At 51.3% G+C, this 9,328-nt stretch overlaps 1 protein-coding gene across 2 annotated transcripts; it reads left to right on the top strand.

Moving 5' to 3' along the window:
* Nucleotides 1-2,285: 2,285 nt before the first annotated feature.
* On the top strand, nucleotides 2,286-5,483 carry Tmem125 (transmembrane protein 125). 2 transcript variants are annotated; one of them, XM_045150219.1, is made up of 3 exons: nucleotides 2,286-2,534; nucleotides 3,725-3,875; nucleotides 4,114-5,483. In XM_045150219.1, the coding sequence occupies exon 3, from the start codon at nucleotides 4,248-4,250 to the stop codon at nucleotides 4,902-4,904; it is 657 nt and encodes a 218-aa protein (XP_045006154.1). In that variant the 5' UTR covers nucleotides 2,286-2,534; nucleotides 3,725-3,875; nucleotides 4,114-4,247; the 3' UTR covers nucleotides 4,905-5,483. The 2 variants fall into 2 exon arrangements, with proteins under 2 accessions (XP_045006154.1, XP_045006155.1); XM_045150220.1 differs by lacking the exon at nucleotides 2,286-2,534 and adding an exon at nucleotides 3,367-3,455.
* Nucleotides 5,484-9,328: the final 3,845 nt, after the last annotated feature.

Here is a 9,328-nt window from a genome sequence, read left to right as displayed (position 1 = left end):
AAGAATGCAGGTTCTATTCCCCAGTACTCACGTAAAGCCAGATGCACAAGGTGACGCATGCGTGGAGTTCATCTGCAGGGGCTGGAGGTCTTGATGTGCATATTCTATTTCTGCCTCTCCCTCTCTCAAATAAAGAAATCAATTGTGTGTGTGTGTGTGTGTGTTTCAAATCCACATGTAGCTCATATAAATACATGTGGACCGTGCTGCTCTGGAGTCACAGGCTCCAAGTCATAGCCACAGCAGAGGAACACTAGAACACTGATAATGGAACGATGCCTGTGATTTTGTTTGTCTTTTCTATCTTGTACCCATGAGGGGAGAGAAGAACCCTAGCAGATGTGTAACAGCTTGTATCCACCTCCAGCCAGCTGCCCAGATTCACCAGCTACGTCCCTGTTCCTCCTCCGAGCCCTGTGGATACCCTGTACTGTCCAAATGGACACTCCAGGTATTCAAGGCAACACACAACCCGGGCCAAACTTGTCTTACTGGTTTTATTTCACATGCTCACTGCTCTACCCCTGTCTGTTCACACTTTTATTTATTCAGCCATTCAGCCAATCACTCGGTAAATATTTATTGATTACTCTCCATGCACAGGCTACTGAATGCTAGCTACTGGAGTCATAATTAACAAGATGGTCACAATCCCTGTAGTAGCTGAGACCCCCGCAAGGTGTCTCAGCTAGCATTTAGGCACACAGAAATAAGAGCTGCGGAGGAGGAATGTGGGAGGAGCACAGGGGCCATGGACATGGCCAAACCAGCCTGCAGGTCACTGAGGGCTACCTGGAAGAGGAAACATCTCAATAGAATAATTCAAGTTGACCAGATTCGGGCTGAAGGGCAATTATATAGCAGGTAGAGGGTCACTGTGTTCAAAAGCCAGAAGGGAGCTGGAGACATGGCTCAACAGTTTGAAAGATGCTTGCAAAGCTTGACAGCCTGGGTTCAATTCCTCAGTATTCATGTAAAGACAGATGCACAATGTGCCACATGTGTCTGCAGTTCATTTCCAGTGACAAAAGGCACAGGTGCATGTTCATACTTTCTCTCCTTGCAAACGAATAAAGAAAGCAAGGTGGTGGAAAATTAAAAAGAAAAGAAAGAAAGAAAAGAAAAAGAAAGAAAGAAAGGTGGTGCATGCCTCTGGAGTTTGTTTGCAGTGGCTGAAGGCTCTGGCGTGCCCATTTTCTCTTTTTCTCTCTTTCTCTGTCTGCCTCTCTCTCTCTCAAATAAGATTTTTTTTTTAAAGGCAAGAAGGGCAACCAGGCGTGGTGGCACACGCCTTTAATCCCAGCACTCAGGAGGCAGAGGTAGGATCACCATGAGTCTGAGCCCACCCTGAGACTCCATAGTGATCTCCAGGACAGCTTGGACTAGAGTGAGATCCTACCTCGAAAAAAAGAAAGAAAGAAAGAAAGGAAGGAAGGAAGGAAGGAAGGAAGGAAGGAAGGAAGGAAGGAAGGAAGGAAGGAAGGAAGGAAGGAAGGAAGGAAGGAAGAAAGAAAGGCAAGAAGGGTTAGCGGTTAAGGCGCTTGCCTGCAAAGCCTAAGGACCCATGTTCGATTCCCCAGGACCCACATAAGCCAGATGCACAAGGTGGTGCATGTGTCTGTAGTTCGTTTGCAGTGGCTGGAGGCCCTGGCTCACTCATATTCTCTCTCTCTCTCTCAAATAAAATAAAATAAAAGCAAGAAGGACAGGGGAGGACGGAGCTGAATTGCAGTTTACTGACTGGATAGCGAGGGCTTTGTGAGCCTTGGGAAGGTGTGTGACATTTATTCCAGAACCTCCGATTGTGTAACAGAAAAGCCTCTACCCCTCCCAATAGGATGTGTCCACCGCTTGAGGTCTCAAAGACAAGGAACAAATAGCTTGGGAGGAAGGGTTCACCCTCGGCACGGGCCGGCAGGGCGGTCCGGGGCTGAGTCTGGGGAATGGGCTGTGCTGGGTTGAGGCTGAGGCTGGCTGTGAGGCCAGAGGCGGCTTTGGAGGAGCTGCACGAGGCTGTGGGTCCTGCTGGGGTCTAGGACATAAACCCAGAATCTGAGCTGAAGCGAGGAGTTGGAGGTTTTAAGTTAGGGGCGGGTTGGGTTTGGAAGTGGTGCTGGGGTCTCCCATTCACTATCCTCCTGTCTCAGCCTCCAGGAGTTTACAGACCTGGATTGTAACTACATCCCGGGCTTGGTGGGTGGAACCAAATACATAAAGCTAAAAAGTGTCAGAGCTGGGGGTTGGGGGCCACGGGGTAACATTCTTCCCAGGTCTGTCCATTGAGTTCCAGCCTGGACAGAGGCTACCGAAGCCCCTCCCTTCCCAGGAATGTCCCGGCCCCGCAGAAGGAGCACGGCCACGTCAGCCAATCGGCGCCGGCGCTGCCCTGGAAACAACACCTGTTAATCCCCCTCCCGGCAGGCTCACCTGGGTGCAGGTTAGGCAGGTGAAGCGTCTCCCCGGAAACGGAGCTAGCGCGCCCCACCTGCCGGGTCCTGCCTGCTCAAATCGGATCCTACGTGTCCAGGCTGCTCGTAAGTGCCCCACACTGCCCCACCGCCGCACCCCCACCTTCTCCCACGGCTTCTTCCGCGGGGAACCGCCACCCCACCTCCAGCCTCTCCCAGGACACCTGTGCCAGCTCTTTCCGACCTGTGAGCCACAGCCCTGGGGAATGCTGGGACCGACTCCGCCCACCGACCCTCCCCCCTCTTCCCTTTGGGACACTGGCACCTGCCCCCGCCCACCTTGGGTGCCTGGCCGGCTCCCCGCAGAGCAGGGTCCTAGAGGACTGCTACTTCCTTGGGAGAAAAAACCCCATGCTCGTCATTCTGTTTCTGGAAAGATCCTGGACCTGTGGCCCCAGTCCCATGCCCGGTCGCAGGGATTACATCGCATTCACTTATCCAAAAAGTGTGTTTTGAGCCTCTTTGAGGTTCCAGGTCCCATGGGAAGTCGAAAGGAAGATGGCCACCCCTCAGGAGAAATGGCATTTTCCTCACTTTTCAGATCGAGCCATAACGCTCTAAGAGGTTAACCCCCTCCCCGGCCCCCGGCTCGGTTTCTGCAGGAACCTGGGCTCCTTGAGGGCAAGGCCTGCCTTCGCTTTATTTTTACCTGGCGTGAGTCACGCGCTGTCCTCTAGGGGACAGGTTAAATGAGCAACACTGTTAGATCCAGGAACCTCCCCACATGCCCGAGGTGGGAAGGACTAGGCTGGAGTTGTCTCTGAAGACGGCACAGCTTTAGAGACGACATGGAGAAGGGTGGTAGTGGGAGAAGGGCGTGGGGAAGGAGGAAGCGCAGCAGGGCAGCCGCTGAGAGCTGTAAAAGGATGAAGTGTTTCGAGGCAGCCTCTAGGACATGCAGTAGGGATGGAAGAGAGCTAAGGAGTCCCCCGAGACAGAGGCCAGTGATGCCATCCTGAGTGAGGAGCAAGGAGGAGCAGGTTTGGGGTAAGATGACAAGTTGGGTTTGGTCCTGTTGCATCAGATGACCTGGGCCCAGGAGGAAGTTCAGAGCTGAGAAGAGGGATTTGGAACCTACATCTTTTCTTGCCAGTCAGGCTGTGGGATGGGGTAGGATTAGAGGAAGGAGGGTGTTAGGAGTCGGATGCTAACCCCCTGAGAAGGAGGGGCACAGCCCTGAGAGAGAAGGGTCAGGATGGAGCTGTGGTTCTGGAAGGGTTAAGTCCCCAGCCCCTCACTTTCTTACCCCCTCCCAGGAACCAGCGGTGACAGCTGAGGCCATGTGAGTGGATCCTGAATGAGGCTTTATCTCAGCAGTTAGTCCCATCGCTCGCTCGCTCTCGGTGTCACCAGCCCGCTGGGCCAGCCGGGATGGGACAGGCGACTGAGACAGTCAAAGCTGGAGAGGTCAGCAGCTGGGCAACGGGGGTTCCCTAGAGGGAAGGGGGATTTTCTGTGGGGAAGGAAACTCTCCTAGGGTCGGAGGAGGCGCTTTTCCAAGGGACAGTGCTGGTGTGAGGGTCTTGGAGGCAGAGTCCTATGGACTGTGGGGAGAATTCTTGGGGTTCTTTCCCCAAGTGACTAGGTGGGATCATAATGTCAGGGTGGGTGGGAAGTAACGTGTGATCAATCCCTGCCCCTGTAGGTGATGATAACCATAGCTTGGACTGAGAAGGGAATGAGTCTCGGTTCCTGCAGCCTCCAAGCAGGTGGTGGAGATACCAGGCCAGGATCTACATCCTCGGATCGCTGACTCTGACCTTCTGTCCTGACCCAGCCATGTCGGAGCAAGCTCAAGCCCCAGTGGGCCAGGGGCTGCCCCCGGATGTGTTGGCAGAGCAGGTGGAGCTGTGGTGGTCCCAGCAGCCACGGCGATCCTTGCTCTGCTTCTCTGTCGCCGTGGTCCTTGTGGCCGCCTGTGGGGCAGGTGGTGTGGTACTTCTGTCATCCACCAGCAGCCGCTCTGGAGAGTGGCGCCTGGCTGTGGGTACCGTGCTTTGTCTGCTGGCCCTGCTGGTTCTGGTAAAACAGCTGATGAGCTCCGCTGTGCAGGACATGAACTGCATCCGCCAGGCTCACCACGTGGCCTTGCTGCGCAGTGGAGGAGGGGCCGACTCCCTCGTAGTGCTGCTCAGTGGCCTTGTGCTACTGGTCACTGGTCTGACCCTGGCTGGGCTGGCTGCTGCCCCTGCCCCTGCCCGTCCACTGGCTGCTATGCTGTCTGTGGGCATTGCCTTGGCTGCTTTGGGCGCACTCTTGCTGCTGGGCTTGTTGCTGTATCAGGTGGGTGTCAGTGGACACTGTCCACACTTCCGAGCAGCTGTCCCCTCCACCCACCATGGCCACAATACTAGTAGCACTGTCTTTAGCATCTCGGGACAGTTGTCTTCTGGCCAGCGTCATGAAACCACCTCCAGCATTGCCAGTCTCATTTGACAGCAAAGATTTCCATCCTTCCCATGGCCTGCCCAGTGTTCTCATAACTACAGGGACAGGCATATATGCATGCATAGGTGTGTGTTTCAGGGCTATGCCAGCCCTTCCATGGAAAAGCATGATACGTGGTTAGGAGTCCATGGGAAGGTGTGCACCTCTTTGAAACATCATATTTGCGTCTCGGGACTGTCATTCTGCCTGCCCAGGTCTGGCAGAGGTATATCCGGTACCCCTGATCATTCTTGACCCGTCATTCTAAGACCAACTCCAGCCTTGATTTGTAACACCATCAGGGATTTCCTCAGGACTGACTGTTGCCCACCCAGGACAGCAGCTGTGACTGCTTTTCCGGGAGAGTGACTTATGGCAAAGCAGAAGGAGCGTGGGTTCTGGAATGAGCTGGGCCTGGACTGGAATCCTGGTTGAGTACCTAGCAGCTGGGGCCTCAGGCAGGGGACTTCTCTCTGGCCTCAGTTTCTTAGGATCGTGTTTCCACTGAAGATCAAAATTAAATGCCACCATGGATGAAAGGACTGGGCTCATGGAAGATGTGCAATAAAATGGTGGTTGCTGTTGTCATTGTCTCTCTCTCCAGCTCACTGCCTCACCTCAGAGACCTCCTTCCCCTGCCTCGCACCCTGTTCATCCGAGGCTAAGTCTGTGCTCCTACCTCAGCTCATAAATGATACTGTGAAGCTGTCCTCAGCCACACCTGAGGTGTCTCTTCTCAAGGAACATGGGGAAGTAAGAGCAAGCAGGAAAGGTTGAGAGGAGACACAGGTATGGGAAGACTGGGTTTCTGAGCCAGGAGAGGAGGAAACCCAAGACCTTCTCATTTGCTACACACAGACATACACTTCAAAAAGAGACAAGGCTGGGCATGGTGGCGCATGCCTTTAATCCCAGCACTTAGGAGGCAGAGGTAGGAGGATCGTCGTGAGTTCGAGGCAACCCTAAGACTATATAGTGAATTCCAGGTCAGCCTGGCCAGAGTGAGACCCTGCCTTGAAAGAAAGAAAGAAAGAAAGAAAGAAAGAAAGAAAGAAAGAAAGAAAGAAAGAAAGAGAGAGAGAGAGAGAGAGAGAGAGAGAGAGAAAGAAAGAAAGAAACTAACTAACTAACTTAAGTATGAGGAGTTGACAGCTGGTTTCTCTGGAGATTGTGCCTCCCCTTCACAGTCTGCCTTCTGTGGATTCCCTGAAAGATGCTGGCTGGGAGCCACCTCTCCCTGCTCCTCAAACCAGAACAGCCTGCAGTAGCTGTCCAAACTGGCCTGCTCCTGGCCTCCAGGGCCTGGGAGAGGTGTCTGAGCTCTCTTGGGGTGGTAAGAGCGAATCACTTCCTGCTTGGAGTCCATCCTGGAAGAAAGCTCTTCTGTGGTGTGCAGTGACATTTCCTGGTGACAATGATAAACTTCCACTGAAAGCAAAGCGCCAGAGCCCCAGTTATGGTTGCATCACTTCCTGCTCCACAGGGTGCACATTATGTGAAGATAACCCAGAGGCAGGGGGATGAGACTAGTGTCCTAAGAGGGTGTCTCCTGGAGAAATGCAGGCCTGGTGAACAGGGGAAGGGGCTACAAACAGACAGGAGCAAGGTGGATGGAAGCAGGAGGGCAAGACAGGGCATATCCCAGAATGCCTGAAATGCCATCCCGTGGGTATCCCATGGTGCCTCATACTCCACATATCTTGAAGAAGCTCCCCTGTCTTGTCTGCAGGTGCCACCAGTTACCCACCATCCAGGTCAGAGGCCTCAGATGATCCCAAGTAGTGATGGCCCTCTGCCTCTTCACCCAAGGCCAATAACAAATCACAACCCCTCAGGACCGTTCATAAATACTTGCCTGATAATCTACATCCTCATGATATTCCTAGAAGGGACCCTCTTTGTCTTTGAACAAATTGTACAGCTACCACCTCATTCTTCTCCCTGTTTGTGCTCTGTTGACCAACCTACCCCTGCCCCACACACACATGCGCTCGAACCAAAGTGACAATCCTAAGAGTAAAACTTATTTTAAAATCTTTCTGTGGCTCGCCTCCTCCTCCAGTTTTCCTGGCATCGTTTGGTCTCTCACTCCCTTACACCCTGTGAACCCAACTAATTCCATGAACTCATCACGTTCTCTCACTTGTTCCAGCCTTTGCAAGTTTTGCTTTCTTTCCTTCTTGCCTGCATTCTCTAGGGAGCCACATTCTTTGGAGAGTCCTTCCTTGTCCTCTCCCCTTACATTGGTGACTTGCTCCTGTTTGATGCCCAGAGCACCCTCCATTGCAGGTACACAGTGGCCTGCAGCTCTTTGTGTGCCTGTCTCCTCAGTGAGGCGGTGATTCATCCTAGCAGAGTTTGGGTCTGGGTCTCGTTCATCTGTGTACCTCTAGTTCCCACCAGACACATGGTCAGTGTTTGGGTAGGCAGATGACCTGCAGGCTGGGCAGATGGTAATGTATATACAAGGGGCAGGGAGGCCCGTCTTTACCAGGGAAGTGTAGGAAGTTAAACAACTGTGCACCTGGCCCAGAAATTTCACTCTTTCTGGGTTCCCAGAAGACATCTACCCCTAGACCAACTCCTGAACAGCCAGAGGACCACGGAATGCCCCTCCATTCTTTTCCTTCTAGCTGAGACAGGGATAGACTGTTCTACAACATTTCTTTTAGGAAAATAAAAGGAGGGATCTCTAGCTCTGGAAGCCCTTCCTCTATGAGGAATCTGGGTTCTCTCAGTCTACTTTTACTTTTTAAAAATATAATTTATTTTTTTTATTTTGGTTTTTCTTCTTGTTGTGTTGTTGATGTTGTTGTTTTGTTTTTTGAGGTAGGGTCTCACTCTAGCTCAGGCTGACCTGGAATTCATTCTGTAGTCTCAAGCTGTCCTTGAACTCACAGCGATCCTCTTACCTCTGCCTCCCGAGTGCTGGGATTTTATTTTGGTTTTTCAAGGTAGGGTTTCACTGCAGCCCAGACTGACCAGGAATTCACTATTTATTCTGAGTGGCCTCGAACTCACAGTGATCCTCCTACCTCTGGTCCTGAGTGCTAGGATTAAAAGCATCTATCATCATGCCTGACTTGTTTGCTTGTACTTTACAATAAACATTACTCTTTAAAAAAAAGAAGTGTTGGGCTGGAGAGATGGCTTAGCGGTTAAGTGCTTGCCTGTGAAGCCTAAGGACCCCGGTTCGAGGCTCGGTTCCCCAGGTCCCACGTTAGCCAGATGCACAAGGGGGCGCACGCGTCTGGAGTTCGTTTGCAGTGGCTGGAAGCCCTGGCGCGCCCATCCTCTCTCTCCCTCTATCTGTCTTTCTCCCTGTGTCTGTCACTCTCAAATAAATAAATAAAAAATGAACAAAAAATATTTAAAAAAAAAAAAAGAAGTGTTGGGTGTAGTGGCACACACTTTAAATCCCAGTACTTGGGAGGAAAAGGTAGGAGGATCAACCATGAGTTCAAAGCCACCATGAGACTACATAGTGAATTCCAGGTCAGCCTGGGCTAAAGTGAGATCCTTACCTTGAAAACCACACACAAAAGAAAAGGGGAGCTGGAGAGATGGCTCCACAGTTAAGGCACTTGCCTCTAAGGCCTAATGACCCAGATTCAATTCCCCAGTAGCTACACAAAGCCAGATGCATAAAGTGGTACTCACATCTGAGTTCTTTTGCAGCAGCTAGATGCTCTGATGCACCCATTCTCTGTCTCTCTTCTTTCTATCTCTCTGTGCTTGAAAATACATAAATAAAAATATTTAAGAAAAGAAAGGAACTAAGGGAAGGGCTGCAGAGATGGCACAGAGATTAAAGTTGCTGGCTTGCAAAGCCTGCCAACCTGGGTTCAATTAATCAGTACCCACATAAAGCCAAATTCACAATGTGGCACATGCATGTGTTTGCAACCACAAGTGGCCCTGGTGTGCCCATACTCTGCAGTCAGTCAGTCTGTCTCAAATAAGAAAGAAACAGAAACAGGAGGGCTGGGGAGTTGGCTCAGTGGTTAAAGGCACTTGCTTGTAAAGCTTGCTAGCCCAGGTTCAATTCCCCAGGCCCCACATAAAGCTGGACAGGCATTCATTTACCAAAGCAAGAGATTCTGGCATACATATACACATGCACACGTGCACGTAAATAAAGGTAAATGTAAATAAATGGACTTTTTAAAAAAAGAAACTATGGGGGCTGGAGGGATGGCTCAGTGGTTAAGGCATTTACTTGCAAAGCCTAATGACCTGGGTTTAATTCTCCAATACCCATGTAAAGCCAGATGCGCAAAGTGGCAGTGCTAGGAGTCTCTGATGCACCCATTCTCTCTATGTCTACCTCCCTCTCTCCCTCTCTCTCTCTCTCAAATAAATAAATAATTTTTTAAAACAAGAAACTATGGACTAGACATGGTGGCCCACACCTTTAATCCCAGCACTTGGGA

This window comes from Jaculus jaculus, chromosome 5, assembly GCF_020740685.1.
Source record: "Jaculus jaculus isolate mJacJac1 chromosome 5, mJacJac1.mat.Y.cur, whole genome shotgun sequence".
Classification (NCBI taxonomy): Eukaryota; Metazoa; Chordata; class Mammalia; order Rodentia; family Dipodidae; genus Jaculus; species Jaculus jaculus.
Note: the sequence above shows the minus strand (reverse complement) of the source record. Positions and strands in the feature narration are given on the sequence as shown.